Here is a 16,850-nt window from a genome sequence, read left to right on the forward strand (position 1 = left end):
TGCGGTGATGGAATCAACACTTAAATGCTTATGTAATAACTGTTTAATTAAATTCACCGCACAAGTTTAAACTGACCACCTTATTAAAAATAATTAACGTCACCTTTGGTGGTTTCCAGCAGCAGATTAGTCTCCTTCATCGTCAGCTCTGAAGAGAGATTTATTTTCTCATTTTACTGAACCCTATATTATAGCATTGGAAGAATAAGTACTTCGGAATTCGATATCTTTACATTTCAAAAATATGTTTATTTTTTAATTAAATAATATTTATTCACACTACTACTCTATGGAGTAAAAAGAATCATTAACCGCATAATAACATAGGTACGTAACATCACAAAAAATATAGGTACCCGATCCTATTGTCCCTTGGTACCAACGCACAACTGCCGCTTGTCAAAACTTCTTGTGGTTAACCAAACGAATAAACATGGGGAGATAGTAATCAGACAGCAACCGTATTGTGTTTTGGCCCCAAAAGAAGCGTCTTACTTCCGACATGTGACCGCCTTGAATAGACCAGGACGACCGGAAGTGGGAACTTGAGACAGGGGAGCGCGCACCTGCCGGGATTGTGTCCATATAAATAAAATTTAAATGTTCTGTGATTTCAATATAAAAACCATTTTTAGTCATTACTTTGTTATGCTAGGAAAACATTAAGCGGTTTCATTTCATTTTCCACCTGTATTGGTAACTAATGAAAATAATCCAAAAATTAAAATTTGACACTTTATGCTGATTTGTGTTCGTCACTTTCACACCGTAAAATCCCGCAATCTAAGAAATAAACTTATACAACAAAAGAAAAGAGACAAAGAAGTTAATTAATCTCTGAAATAGCATGTCATCATAGTTATCAATCATATAGAGTTAGAGTTGTAGGTCACACATAGAGTTATTGGTCACTAAGCTGAACAAACTTAAACATGTGGGTGGCATTAAAAATAATAGCAAACAAGACTAACTTTAATTACTAAAAACTAAACTTCGTAGCAATCAATTTGCAATAACACATACATAGTCAGTAACATATATGACGAAATTAATCAGCTGTCGTAACATAATAATAGGTTCAAAGTACTTCAAACGGCACAGTAGCTAAAGGCTTTCGATGTTACCTCAACTGACATGATATAGGGCGCGACAACCGCAGGTGCATTTACATCGTACGATAAGTCGTCATGTTATTGTTATTTTATTTACTTTTGTATGAATATTCTTTATAACTATTCATTTTACTTGTGATACAAGGATTTTCATTGTTCTGTATTAATAACAATAGGGATAAGGGAATATTTTTATTTATCTAGGAATAAAATATTTTCTTCTTTGTAACTAGCCATCGGTCGGTCACGTAGTATGACGGCGGTGTTGTTTTAACAATTATATCCAAGCGGACTTCTGTAGCTATTATTGAATATCTTAAGTAGTAGGTACTACTTCCCCTAAATCGTGGATATTGAATAAGACCAAAAGAATAAATCCAGCAGGTACTATGTTTCACCTATTGCAAGGATGATGACAAAATCCTCCTATTTAGGGGAGGTCATTTCCTGCAATAGGCTTAAGTGCTAGGAGAAAATATTTCGAGTAAGGTATTTTCATTTTAAAGTGATTGGTAATGTAATGTCGTATCCTTATAATGTAATCAGGGCTATACAACGTCGTGTATTATGAAGGTGCCCGCGTATCAAATCGCGTATTGCGCATACATTACGTCGAATTACGTTACCCGTCCTTTGAAGGAGTGAAACTAATATCAAACAATATCTATTACAAGTGAAAGTTATTAATTAGCTCGTCCCGATTATGATGACGGCGTTGACATGTTTCCGTTAGAGGTTGTGACTGGTGACACAATCAAAAGACAAAGTGAACGCGATGAAATACCAGCAAAATATCTTTGTAATCACATGAAAAATTGTAAAATGATTAAATTAAATGAACTAGCAAACGAACACTTCACAAAAACGTACTTTGTCTTTTATATGTTGATCTTCAGACTCATGAGCAACATACAATAGAAATATTTTGTTAATAAGAAAACTCATTAGGTATTTGAAACTGTTTTTTTTCTTTTTCTTTATAACATAACTCTTATCACTTATTATTACTGTCATTGTAAAAAATAATTAACGATGTAAAACAACTATCCTATAGACAACACTCCACACTAGTTTACATTAATAATTTAATTTGCCTTATCCTATATAATAATAATATTTTTTAGACAAATCACAGCACAATAACACAGTTGAATAATATTGTAACCCTATTTTAAACTTATACTTTCGTTTCATAGTAACTGTCTTTAATATAATCTGCAGCTTTTTCGGCAATCATAACAACTGGGGCATTGGTGTTACCACGAATAACTTTCGGCATGACACTAGCATCAGCAATCCTTAATCTTTGAACGCCATTTACTCTTAATTTAGAATCTACGACTGTACCCATTGCGGCAGTGCCGACTGCATGCCAGGCAGACGTCGCCATCGCCTTTGCCCTACATCTCTGCAGTTCCATATCCACGAGGCCTTCACAGCCATCGATATGTAAATCAACAACATAAGCGTTCTTCGCCTTAAAGTAAGTAGTGTCTGCAAGAGACCAAGCTATTTTCATAGCATCAGGGAACCCGGCCAAGTCATCTAAATCGCTAAATGTGCCAGAGTATATCAAAGGTTCATCTAGTGGATCTTTCGATAGTAGTCGCACTTTACCTCTAGACTTTGGCTTCAGATTTACAACGGCCAAAGATAAAATTTCGTTAAATTTATTTTCTTCATCTAATTTAGCACAAATATGGGGTTTGAAACCTAACACAGTCATACATCCTTCATAAAAGTCGCTGCCCAGAGACATACAGGTTGGATAGATGGCAAATTCAGGAATATTCTTTGTATCAGCATTAAGAGAAATATAAGCTCCTATATCAGTCGTCCATGATAACGACCCACTCCCATCGTAAAGATATTTTATAGTGTCCATGTATTGCATTCTCGGGTTGGAATGGCAGGTCCCATTTTCGGCCGCCAAGTAAGTTAATACCATAACGTGATCGTGTAAGTTGTCACCAACCGGTAGATCTTCCACCAATTCTATTCCTACTTCATCCAAGTGTGCTTTAGGTCCTATTCCAGACAGTAGTAATAACTTAGCAGTGTTAAATGTGCCTGCGGATATTACAATTTCTTTTTCAGCAAAATAATGATACTCATTGTCGTTTTCGATTACTTTTACTCCTTTTGCTACATTATCTTCTATAATTATTTGAGTAACTAGTGCATGTTTCAGAACAAATAAGTTTTTTCTATCATTCGCCTTATTTAGCAACGCAGTCAGCGAACTATCTCGTTTACCTTCCTTTATTGTGTGTGAAAATCGTCCGGCTCCTATTACTTTGGAGGAAGTCATGTCTTTAACAATTTCAAATCCTAGCTCATGAAAAGCTTCCAGAAACATATCAGTGGTGTGGGAAGATTTGTTGGAGCCGGTAACTTCGATTTCTCCGCCATGGCCGTGGAGTTCCCTCAACTCCGGGTCATTGATGATTCTTTCGTCAGTCAAATGTTCAGTTTTCTTGAAGTATTCTATCACATTGCACCAATTCCATTCGTCTCCTACGATGGTGGCCCATTCATTGTAGTCTGCGGGGAACCCCCTAGCGTAGACCATGTCATTGATGGAGCCACTGCCGCCCAGCATCTTGCCGCGCGGCTGCCGCTGGCTGCCGTCTCGCAGCGCCTGGCTTGAGGTGAAGTCATTCACAGTGGTGAAATTCCAATCGTATTGACTCCCTTTCATGGTGTCTTTGAAACCTGGAACCTAAAGAAAATAAGTAATAAGTAAATTATGAACGATAAAACAATAAACGTCTGTAGCGGCGCCGGTGACATACTTGTTGATTGCCTTTTGGTTATAAAATAAGAGGCCATGTAGCCCTCATTCGTTCGTCTGCTAATTTGTAAAAAGATATTATAGGCAATACTTACAATGCTCTCCTGTGGTGGATCACCGCCCGCCTCTATCAGCAGAACAGTGGCGTCGGACAGCTCGGAGAGGCGCGCCGCCACCACCGACCCCGCCGTGCCACCGCCGACAACGATGTAGTCGAAACTAGACCCATCTGCAAGAAATTAGAAGATCAATGCTTATCTTGAGTTATATACCTACTTACTACCTATATTTCAAGTGTGTTTCACTGCTGGGCACGGGTCTCCTCTCAGAATGTGAAGGATTAGACCATAGTCCACCGCGCTGGCGAAGTGCGTATTGGTAGTCTTCACATAGCTTTAAGGTATATATTTTTTTATAAATCTCTCAGTTTAGCTGGTGTTCTCACGATGTTTCCTTAACCGTTTAAGCAAGTGATAATTAATTTCTAATACGCACATAATTTTGAAAAAATCAGCGGTGCTTGGGATTTGAACCTCGGACCCCTCGTTCCAAAGGCCGAGTTTCTTAACCACTAGGCTATCACTGCTTTTTAAAATTTGTTTAGTCGTGTCCAATATTAGCCTGCATATAAAAACTAAAGTTAAATCCTATATGGATTTGTATAATTTCCTATTTCATCTGTCTAATAATAATGCGTAGGTACAAGAAGCCAACTAAATTAACGGTATTTTCAGCAAGGGAATCCTGTTCCAACTGTCTAATGAGTAATGGCCACTTACTCTTGACAGATGCCTGTGTGGGCCAGGGTTCCTGGAGCAGACATTGAGAGGCTGCAAAGAACTGCAACGCCGCAGCCACCGTGGCTCCGACGATGCCGCCGCCGGCGCACACGAGCTCGCTCACCTCTACCATGCTCGGTAATGTCTGTAATTCTGCAAATACTCACGATTATACTTACCAAGTATTTTTTCGATAATATTCTATATAAAGAGATTTTTACAACTTTTGACTTTTTGAGACTTACTGTATTCTCTCAATAGGTATCTGCAAATAAGCATAATTGCTTTGTTTTTAAAACGTTTTTAAAGAACATCAATGGTTTCACTCGGTGGAGGCACTATCGTACCTACTTACGATTTTATTAAGTACATACTCGTATTTGTGCAAATGCACAATAGTTATCCTTTCGCCTGGAACTACGTACTCGTACATAGTAAAATTGTTTTACAAAAGATGTTACAATAAGCAAATGATAACCGTAAGGCGCTAAGGTTTCAAAAACTTTGGAAAATTTCAAATGCAAATTTCAAATGACTTTAGAAACTGGTAAAAAAATTATAGTTGTGTGAAGATTGTAGCAAAGATATATATAGCAGCTTATGAGAAGCGATCGGACTGAATACTTGTAGATAACTAAGCATCTGTGATCATCTTGTGTGTATGGATATGGTGGAACCCTTCGTGATTCCATTGTAGAGGTACCGAGGTTAAATGTTGCTGTTCTAATATATACATATCAACATTTGGTAATCATTAAACATCAAATGAACCGTATGCCACTAAGTTCTAGCCTACTTATCACAGACAAAATCAACATATCGTTGACATTTCGTGTTTACCTCTTACTCAAGTTATACCTTTTTTTTTTCTTTTCGAGGGATTTGTCCTTTGACACTTTTGAGTCTGTATATAAAAAAATATCTAAGTTGTTATTACATCAATATTACATCAATTTAGGTCGATTTAATACAAAATGATGCTTAAAATTGTCAAAGGCAAGAAAACCAAATTTGTTTTAAGTCTTTTTATTTATAAATTGAAACCGTGTTCGTTAAGCCTATTAAAGTTTAAGTCTGATCTACAATATAAATGAGAAGACATTTTCTTAATAGGTCACTTTTAAATCAAACGAACCCAATCGTTATTAGCGGTAGACTCCTCGCCGGAGTCTATCGCTAATAACGATTCGTCGTGTTTCGGTAATGCGCCTGGGAGCCAGTTCATCCCCTCATTCCCCCTTCCCATCCTCTCGAAGTGCCTCCGACGACGTATCCCTTGGGTCCGGTGAATCTGTTTAAACATCGTTGCTCTCGGGGGCGTGGTGCGTTGGCGCGGGGACCAGGGAGACCCGGTGAAACGGTTTTTCGCTGGCCGCCCGCCGGTTAGCTGGGGACCCGAACCCGGGTAACACCGTTAACCTCTGGCCCGGGAGGCTGTCCCGCCAACCGGCGAAAAATCCCGTTGCATGATTGCCCTGCCAGAGTAAGAGACCGGAGTGGAGCCGGGTAGTCGTGCACGGGGGGACCGGGGGCCCTTCCGTCCCCCGCGGCAGGATCGCACATTACCACTGTGAGCACGATGTTACAGGACCTTGACAGGCGCCTTACCTTGACAAGACAAGGACCTATCTTTATTGTGGGTACGCGTATATCTTGGGGGGCAGACCCGCGTCTACGCGTGCCTATATAGGTCCTATAGCGGAGATGTTGAGAGAACTCGATTATTCGAGCACGTCCAGTGGACAACAGACAGAATGCTGCAGCAGTATCCTTCGGCGGAGTTGGTGATTCTGGGTGACTTTAATGCCCATCATATTGAGTGGCTGGGCTCCCGAATCACTGACTTTGCCGGAAGATCTGCGTATGACTTCTCCTTGGCATATGGGCTCTCCTAGGTCGTACCCGGCCCTACAAGGGTACCTGATGTAGAGACCCATACTGCTTCTTGGCTGGATCTTCTGTTGACCAACCAACCTGAAGACTACCAAGTATGGTCAGGGTTCCTCTTGGATCTTCCGACCATTGCTTGGTAAGTTCTTCTGTGCCCTTGTGGCGTCCCATGGGGGCTCGACCCCCTGGAAAGCGACAAGTTAGCAGATTGGGATGGGTTCCGGAAATTCTTGGCCTCATGCCCGTGGAGGCAGCTGTGTCTCGGGTGATCCAAGCACGTGCGCTGGCTCTGTGGCCGACGTGATTCGGCAGGGCATGGAATGCTTTATTCCAAACTCTATCGTGTCCGTCGGTGGGCGGAGTCAGCCCTGGTTTGATAGGTTTTGCGCTGAGGCGTCAAGTCAAAAGCAAGAGGCCTCCAAGCCTGGGCATCAGCGCACGCGTGCAAGGATCCGCAAACCGACGAGTTTCGAACGGCACTTAACGCTGCCTCCCGTTCAGCAAAGAAGCATATGGCTACAGCGAAGTCTAGGCACATCGGCAGAATTGGCGAGCGACTCTTGGGTTACCCCTCCGGGAGACGAGTTTTCTGGTCGCTGTCGCCAAAGCTGTCGAAGAGAACTTCTATCGTTCCTCGTTACCACCCCTGCGGAAACCAGACGATTCTCTGGCCCACACGGCAAAGGGAAAAACCGATCTTCTGGGTACCCCTCAAACTCGACTCTTGACGACGGAGGGGCCAAAAAGGGTGACCGCAGTGACCCGCCTAATTACAGGCCTATAGCGATAACCTCCCTGCTCTCAAAGATAATGGAGGCGTGTGATAAATAAACAGCTCCTTAGGTACCTCGAGGACCACCGGCTGATCAGCGATCACCAATATGGTTTTCGCAAGGGCCGTTCAGCCGGTGATCTTCTGATGAACCTAACACACCGATGGGCACAAGCCGTTGAGAGCAATGGTGACGCATTGGCAGTTAGCCTGGACATCGCGAAGGCCTTTGACCGGGTCTGGCACAGGGCCCTTCTCGCGAAGCTTCCATCTTACGGTCGGTTAGAGGTTATGCGCGTGGGTAGCCAGCTTTCTGTCTGAGCGGCACATCAAAGTCGTCGTCGACGGGTGCTACTCAGACACGAAGCCCGTTAATGCTGGCGTGCCGCAGGGCTCAGTCCTCTCTCCCACACTATTAATTCTGCATATCAATGATACGATGCAGAAAACAGGCAAAATACATTGCTATGCAGATAATAGTATGGGAGATGCAACGTACACGGGCCGTGCAAACACCTCTCGGACTCTCGTAGAAGAAGGCAGAATCCGACTTGTGTCTGAAATTGAAGACTCTCTGGAGCAGGTCTCGGCATGGGGTCGTCTTAACCTTGTTGAGTTTAAACGCACGAAGACACAAGTCTGCGTGTTTACCGCTAAAAAAAACCCATTCGTCATAGCGCCACGGTTCCAAGGTATTCCACTCACCATTGATAAAAGTGTGGGAATCCTGGGAGTTACATATCGCGTGGCGTGCAGTACCGGGGTCATTTGGACGTTAAGGCCAAGTTAACGTCAAAAAAGCTGGGCGTCTTAAACAGAGCGAAGCGGTACTTCACTGCGGGGCAACTCCTTCTGTTGTATAAGGCTCAAGTGAGACCCCACATGGAGTACTGCTCCCATCTCTGGGCATGGGCGCCCCAATACAAACTTAACCCACTTGACTCCTTGCAGAAACGCGAGATCCGAATCGTCAACGACCCCAGGACCTCCGATCGGTTAGAACCTTTAAGTTTGCGGAGGGACATAGGTTCCCTCTGCGTGTTCTACCGGCTTTACAACGGCGAGTGTTCCGAGGAACTATGTGCACTGGTGCCTACGTCACCATGTCTCCATCGCACCACTCGTCGAAGGATGAAGTTCCATCCACACCAACTGGACTCCTGGCGGTCCTCCACGGTTCGGTTTGCACGGATGTTCTCGCCACGGATGAGCAAGATGTGGAATAAACTTCCTTCTGAGGTATTCCTGGAGCGCTATGACATGTGGCTCTTCAAAAAAGGTGTAAAAAGAGCTCTCCTCCAAAAGCCGGTGATGCATTAGCGACTCCTCTGGTGTTGCAAATGTCCATAGGCGATGATGACTGCTTTCCATCAGGTAGCTCGTCTGCCTCATCGTAAAAAAAAATAATAAAAATAGGTATATTACGAAAAACATTTGTCAAAATTTTGACTAAGTACTCTTACTAACATAAATTTGAATATGTACGGTTACACTTTTAAAATGAAATGTACATTAATTAAGAAATATACCGACCTACCACAATGGGGACTTTATGAAATATATTTGACTTACCAATCAGCAGAAACTCCAGATAAATGCTGATTACTAGCGCAAACTTAACCACGACGGCAAAACAAAACTGACTTACATTATATAGAAAAATATTGGCACTCCAACCTTATCTTAGCGAGTGTTATCCATCGATATCATCTGTATCTATTGTAATATTGAAAACAAACCGTTTATATATATGTTTGTCCGTTTTTCTGGAACAAAAATAGAGTTCCTAATTTTTTATTTCTGGTTTACCTACTTATTAATTTTGATCAGACTATATTATAATTATGCATGATTCGGAAGATATTTTCAGGGCCAAAATGCCTATATTGCTATATCTATGCGAGAAAATCACATCAATATTTATTCAGCTTTAAGTATCCAGGGCTAGCGCGTACAAGCCGATAAACTATTTTTAAACATTTTTTGCACTCTAATAATGGTCTAGGTTTCAGTAGCTACTTACCATTTTGTAGAGTCCACGATTAAACAAGCATAAATACCCGAAAGCACTTTATTTTTTTAAGATAAAATAAATACCTAATTCTTAGTCAAGAACCCATATTTATTATTGTGTTTATGCGAGGAGGAAATTCAATAATGACGAGTTAATGACTGTAGCGAGTAGAGTAACGCACGACATGTACTGTTAATTTACCTGAAGGTGACTTACTTTTCTGCTCTTGTTAGAAAGAATACGAAGTGTACATGTTTTATTCTAAAATATTTGAAGTGGCGGATATTATGCAATATCCGTTATGCGAAGCAGGTACCTACTTTCATATGATAAACAACTAATTAAAATTGTCTTAATATCCACACATACAAAGTAATTATTATGTTTTTTTTATTATAATGATTCGATATACGTAAGTAACGTGGTATTAATGCAGGTCTTTCGAAGTAAGGATTGCTATAATTATGATTATATTTATTTGTAGGTACATCTGTGATCAATTTCAGATGGAACTGCTGTCCTTCTTAAGGCTTGTTAATTATATCTCATCATGCATAAATGTCAGCAGGTATGTACCAGTATACAGTGAAGATTGAAATCAAGCTCATAAATTAGTTATAGCTCGAAAGGAATAAACATTAAAGATAATTGATTTGTGAGTATTATTCAGTAAGTAACTACATACAGTAAATTTAAAACTTAATTATCCATATCGCTTAATTTTTCCATTAACCTCAATTATGTCAATTTATGACAATAGCAATTAATACGTTTTCAGGTAATTCGAAATCGGGAATTTGCTTAAATTTGTAATTTTTATGTTACTTTGAAAAATAATGATGAGTGTTCACCCAGTAATCGAAATGTTTTTAACCGTTTTCCCACAGCCTGTTTATATATAGGTAGTTATCATAATATTTTTTACATTAATACAAAAATGAGCCGAATAATCAGGCACCTCCAAGTAATTGAACTAGTGGTATTATCGATGCAAAACCTTATCAGATGTCGCGCTACTTTACATAAGACAGTAGAAATGGCCGGGGACGAGTGCCTGACCGATAACAGGGTTTAAGGGCAGTGGAACTCGTGTCTGCGGAGAAACCCTCGAGCAGACAGGTGAACCACCTGCCCTTCCTACTTCACACACAAGAACCCTTGAGACGAAATCGTAAACAATAAACACCCGAGCAAATGAGGTGGAAGAAACATCATCATCGATTGATTGATACCAATTTACTATCGGTGCTTAGCATATATTTCCTCTCACATTGAAAAGAATTGGTAGAATTCCTTAGAGATTTTTTTAAACTCTGGCATAACGATTTTCTCGTGATATTTTCCTTTATCTTTAAAGCAAATATGTCATTTCTAATACCTACTTAGATAACTTCGAAAAATTAAAAGGCTTGAACACCCAAGCCCAATGTGAAAAGATAAATTTTATATTACAACTTTGTGAAAAATGGCTTACATGAATGCATTTTGTGTTACCTACCTATATTTACCGTATGATAATTTATCAATAAATTGAATAATAAATAACATAATAAGGTTGTGCCATTACTACTGTGTTATTGGCATTTATTTACTTTCATAAATTTACAATCAATAACTAAACCTTTGAATATAAGTATAGCATAGCTAATAAGGCAAGTACCTGACACTTGATAAAATTCGGCTCGTCTTACTCATTTGATTACCGCTATTTTGCGTAGTTCGACCGTCGCTCTATCTCGAGCGTGGCTCACCGAAGAGTACAGTAATCTATTCGGTGGCCCACGATACGTTGCAGTATGTGCAAATTTTCAGTCAGGAGGTATGGCCGGTTCACATGAGTATTTTTATTCAACTGTAATAAAATTGCACAATAATTTCATATACGTATGTAACGCCATATTATATATTATTTGAACTTGCTAAGAAAATGTCTCCTATTTCGAATCTGAATTATCTGGCCGTTATAAACCTGACAGCTAAGCGCAGTTAGAGTAGTAGAAGCTATCTTTTCAACGTTATCTCACAATATCTTCAAATGATATTTTATAAATAGAATATACGAAAAGTATCACAACACTCTGTCACAACAACGCAAGTACCAATTATTTACAACAACTACTTATTTACCTACAACACCCAGTTCATATACCAAAGAAATACTGAACTTTACCCTCTACGCTATGTCACGCTATGTATTGTGTGATTCCTTGAAATTACTCGTAATTTATGGCGTGTGCTTTAATGATGAAGGAAAAATATGATATAAAAACTAAATGGGTGGTGTTTAAACATACAATTTCAGCATTGGCTATCTTATATTATTGCAGCGAAAGGCGTTAAACCCTTCTAATAGACATACTTCGCATATTCAATCGTTATATTATACCCATAAGGTTGTAATTTTAAAAATTATACAATCAATTTATTTAATTATTTATTCAAAAATATATAGTTTGGTGCGTACCTATAAGTAGCTAGTATAAAATGCTTTTTCCTATATTAAAGCTAAATATTTTTTACATTATTATAAAATTGTGACAAAATAAAACCCTATGTATGGTCTTACTCTTACTCAATGGTCATTTAATCAATAATAATATTACTTAATCTACATTTTGGAGAACAGTGAATAGGAGGTACAGTCGAGCAGACAATACATATTTACAAAAGTATATCGATTGTAATAATTTAATGTCCAATAGGAACTTAGTTTTTTTAAGACGAATAATTTATTGTTACATAAATAAAAGTGCCTATTGAAATAGGTGGAAAAAAATTGTAAAAGAAAGTATTCTAAAGGAAATAATTGAATATTTAAACTAAGGCGTCTTCATTTCTGCTACAGAGACCAAAGTAACCCAGCAAGATTGGACCCTCATTCAGTCCAGTGCGACAATTTATGGAGGTCACTCGTGCTCCTTCCATATCTATTGCGTAGTACCTGAAACGATTGTGTCTTCATAAAAAATTTTAATCATGACGTTAAATTAGCTTATAAAATAAAGTAGACGTATAATATAAATTCCTCCACTCTTGAATTTATAGTAATGGATTACTGTTGAATAATATTTTATAGTAGATATGTGCAGGGCCGGATTTAGAGGTCTAGAAGCCTTGGGGAACAAAGGAGTGGAGGCCCCCCGGCCCCAAATTATTTTCTGAATAAAATGAACAATTTTTTCAGTTGAGTTTTTCAATAAATATTTTATTGTGAAATGCAGGTAGATTCTTCTAGTATTCATGTTTGTACAAAGTACTGTAGATAAAGGTAAAACAGCGAAAAAAAATATCAAAGGAAAAGATAGTTTTTACTAGTGTTTACTAGTCGGAATTAAAAAATAAAAATTCCGACGTCTCTATTGTAGCCTCCTTTAAATCCGGTCCTGGATATGTGCTTTAATATCTTCCTTTTTATTACCTTACTTTCCAACCAAAAGAGTTCTCAACTGGTATGTAAAAACCAGACTCGTTCCAAAGCATGTATCTTTGAACATCTCTAAATTCCGGATCCGAGGGCGAGCCGTAAGGATACACAAGCATAACATCCGCCGATTTTTGGGTTGTGTGGCTTTGAGCTTGCGGAATGTGGTGGCCGACCAACACCACCTTCACGTCTTTGCCCTCACGATCTGTCATGAATAGTTTGATGTTTAGAAACTGGTCCTCATGTCCCACCAAAGTTTTTGTAACAACGCAAGCAATCAAAGTTTTGTCACAATGAAAGTCGCAGTGGAAAATCCTTATCAATCGATGTTCTGGAGACACTTGGTCTGAAGGATTTACTTTAATACAGGATCCCCCTGTAAAGCTGTCTTCATAGAATGGCTCTAGACATTCCAGCTCATTAGGCACATATGCGAGAGCGTAACGAGTCTTTCCTACATGTCCTATACGCAAATTCACTGAAACTTGTACCATGGAACGCCCCATCGCAGACTGGCTTTTCACATGCGAGCTGCTCGTATCTGCGTCGGATTCAGTCAATTTCGCAACTGCTTGTTCTGTTCCCGAATGTTCCTGGGGCTTCGAAGCTTTCATTCTAAACAAGTGTCGAAAGTAGCTCTTAAATGTTGTTTTGCTATCGGGAGTTTTTTTTTCATCATCAATTTCATTAGTGTGTTCTTTCTTGTCTTCATCATTAGCAACGTCTACTGTGTTATCTAAATTTAAATTCGTTAAGTGCTCTCTACTTTTCGCCGTCAATATTTCCAACTTACTTGCTTCCAAAGATCTTCGGTATTTCATAGTAGTACTTTTGTCTTTCAATAAACCGTGAAGAGATAAATTCTTTATATTGTCTACCGTGGACAAAAAATAACCATGAGGACCATGAGAAGAATTTGGTTGGTACTGCATGTGTCTCAGATTATACCAGGGCCTTGGACATATTACCTACAAAATGCAAACATTTATAATACATTATTACAATTACGTAACGATATTATTGATTTTAATATGTGGAAATCATTACCTCTCCATATAAACGCCTCTTCTTGCCATTGCCCTTGCAGAATGATGTTTGGAAAGGCAAGGTACAAGGCAAATTTGTGTTAAGATAAGGCCATATACTACCCCAAAGTGCGCGTTCTCGCAAAAAAAAGGTTTCTAACTTGTTCAAGTCATCAGAATCGGTCACGTAATTGACGTCGGTCTTGTCTTCGTACATAGCTTCATGAGACCAAGCTGGGGCGAATATTGCTAACGAACAACCATAATCATGAGCTACTTGTATTGCCTGAAATATGTTAAATATTTTACGTAAAATATTTGACGAAAATTAAAACCGAGTATTGAAGTAGTCTTGACCAATATTTATAAAAATACCTCTTGTGTATTGAACTGGCCACCGCCATAAAAGTTTCTTCCCCATACGTCAATACCAATAAATACATCGGTCAAGCGGTCGCCGGCGATCTTTGCACTAGACTCTACATTCTTTTCAGTCCACGAGTAGTTCGTGAAGAAACCATCGACTACATCAAAAAATGCTCTGTAAATTACAAGAAAATTAGCGTTATTCTAATAAAACTATGAAAAATTAGGTACATCTATAAATAAAACAGGAATATTTGACGAAAAAGTTTTGATCGTTGATTTCATTCACCTATATTGGCGTACCATACTTTAAGACAAAGCTATAGAATTAGAAATTTACAAACAAGCCAGAGACGAAAGTATTTTTTTAGAAAGTGACTCATAACGAAACGAAACGAAATTCACTGATCTTTGCAAGACAGCAGTTACCTACTACAAAACCTTTTTTACTCATACATAATACAAGGTAATAAATATGCTAACTTGTTCTTCTCGTTGAGTTCATTCTGCCAGGTGAGGTGGCCCTCGATGGTCACGCTGTCGTACCAGATCAGGACGGGGTCTTCCAGCTCTTGGTGGAGACTAGTGTGTAGGTCACGTACAAATTCTAGTAACGTTTCAGGCTTGGCGATCTAAAATTGGTATCAAAAGTAATATAATGTTGAATTGTGCGAAATTTATTTAGTAAACTAGTATGCAGTCACAGCAGTCTCTTTAACGAAAATAACTGAGGTCGATTACAGATGCCTTGAAACCTCGAAGAACTAAGTACAAATACCTTGTGTAAGTATATTTGTTATTCTACGTCCTTCTAACATAGCAGATAGCAGATATTAACAGTGCTGTCATAAGATAGAAATAAGAGCGGCGGCGATGTCTGTGTACGAAACACCATCTTAATTGCCATTCATTTTACATGAGCCATATTCATTTAAATGGTGGTTTTCAACAAAAAAAATATCATTGAATGCAATTAGCTTTAAACGATACTCTTCGCTTCAAACCTGGTAACATCTTAAAAATAGATAAAATTCCTTTTACAAACCTTATTTTCAATGTTCAGTAACCATCCATCAAATTTCAAGGTTTTTGCTATAGTCACCAGAGCGTTAACAAAATTTTGCATTTCCGTTTCGGAGTTCAGTATTTTGTCCCAAAAAACAACCCCATCGCTCCATTCTGTGATTACTGTGCCTGTTTTCAGAAGGTAGTCATAATTTTATATTTTAGAACGTTATGTCCAAATAAATTATTGCTTGTAAATAAAGTATGCATTACATATACTCTCGTACATGAATAATTAAATCACAAACGGTTTTTAATAGAAAAATATTCATTATCCTGTTAATAATTTAACTTAGTATTTTTAATCTTGAAAATCCTTATAAAAACCTACCAATAACTTTAACACCATGAGCGTGCCCGACATTAATCCATCCCAACGGCGGTATAGTTATCAAATGATGACTGAAGTAACAAAAGATATCAATACCGCCCCAATTATAAAACGTGTAGGCATCGTATTCTCCAGTTCCATCGATAAAACTAAAAAAAAAAAAAGAAATATCGGTCTATGTTACTAAAAATATTCGAATAAATAATTTTGGCATAAGTAAGTGTTTCATCTCTTCGCTGATAACATTCGTAATACATTTCAACGCGACTGTACATTTTTATCCGATACAGAGGATAACATTTTTTCAGCAACCTGCAACCCAAACGACTGGACGGATTTTAATATATTGTGTGGTATCAGTTGATTCGCCTAAATACAGGGAATATATTTTCGAGCAGGCGAGTTTTTTTTTATTTTGTCACAATAATAGTCATTCATAAATTAAGTTCGAATCATCAATTTTTTTCAATCAGTATTGAGGAAAATGGTTAACTCTAATTAATATCAAGTATCAAAATATGGCGCAAATTACAACTATTTTTTTTTCAATTTATATATAAAAAAGATATTCAGTAAAAATTAGTCATTCGGATTTTAGAATAATGCATTCATTTTATAAAACTTACCTATCGTCATGATATCCGTTAGCCATGTCATGGCAAACCAGGGTTTTCGGTATCCTCTTTCTCTCTTCCCGTCGCACTGGTCGCACTTCTTCCGTTTCCGGGTTCACATAGTGACAGAACGTCTGTGGTATTTCGAGCAGTGTTTCGCCAAAGTGCGGATTGATCTCAATATTTCTTATTGAGTTTTCGCTATGAGGTTTCAACTCGACACACAATGTTCTCCAAGGAGGAGGATCTTGTAAGAATGCTAGAATATCATTGTATGTATCGAGCGGTTTACAGGTTATTTCTTGTTCTAGCCACATTTTCTTTTCAGTCATTTTGTTAAATAACTAAATAAAATTGTATTTTTAAGCTATCCTTAAATATTTTATATTTTTTAAGGTTACAATTATGTATATTATGTATTCGATCCAATGAAAAATTGAAAAATACCTAAATATCCTACTATTTACTAGGTATGTATATCACTGATGTTTGTTTACTTTTATTAGCTGACACTGACACTTCACACTACTGACGTACTGACAGCGTGACACGGTGACAGTGTTCGCAGTGGCAAGCAACACGAATGTGCGGGAGAATAAATACCGCGGAATAATATAAAGTCAATACTACTTATCATCTATCAGTACATTAATATTATATTTAT

At 38.4% G+C, this 16,850-nt stretch overlaps 1 protein-coding gene across 1 annotated transcript; it reads right to left on the reverse strand.

Annotated features, from left to right (window-relative positions):
- Nucleotides 1-2,162: 2,162 nt before the first annotated feature.
- Nucleotides 2,163-16,783, reverse strand: LOC140744215 (uncharacterized). The gene is made up of 13 exons (XM_073075729.1): nt 16,199-16,783; nt 15,573-15,721; nt 15,222-15,370; nt 14,660-14,808; nt 14,186-14,351; nt 13,833-14,096; nt 12,780-13,753; nt 12,182-12,302; nt 11,113-11,213; nt 4,931-4,950; nt 4,686-4,838; nt 4,002-4,135; nt 2,163-3,834 (listed from the first exon to the last, which is right to left on the reverse strand). Exons 1-13 carry the CDS (start codon nt 16,516-16,518, stop codon nt 2,290-2,292), a joined length of 4,245 nt encoding a protein of 1,414 aa, XP_072931830.1. The 5' UTR covers nt 16,519-16,783; the 3' UTR covers nt 2,163-2,289.
- Between the last annotated feature and the right edge of the window lie 67 nt (nt 16,784-16,850).

Source organism: Epargyreus clarus, unplaced genomic scaffold (genome assembly GCF_041222505.1).
Source record: "Epargyreus clarus isolate Ecla_fem2 unplaced genomic scaffold, WU_Ecla_fem_2.2 ptg000008l, whole genome shotgun sequence".
NCBI classification, from domain to species: Eukaryota; Metazoa; Arthropoda; class Insecta; order Lepidoptera; family Hesperiidae; genus Epargyreus; species Epargyreus clarus.

What these genes read in the sequence shown, in the direction of transcription:
- LOC140744215 (XM_073075729.1), bottom strand. Translation starts at nt 16,518, where the DNA reads ATGACTGAAAAGAAAATGTGGCTAGAACAAGAAATAACCTGTAAACCG. An exon ending in TCATGGTGTTAAAGTTATTG is followed by an intron (nt 15,371 to 15,572) that starts GTAGGTTTTTAT and finishes TTCTGAAAACAG; the next exon opens with GCACAGTAATCACAGAATGG. An exon ending in GCAGAAATGAAGACGCCTTA is followed by an intron (nt 11,214 to 12,181) that starts GTTTAAATATTC and finishes ATTTTATTACAG; the next exon opens with TTGAATAAAAATACTCATGT.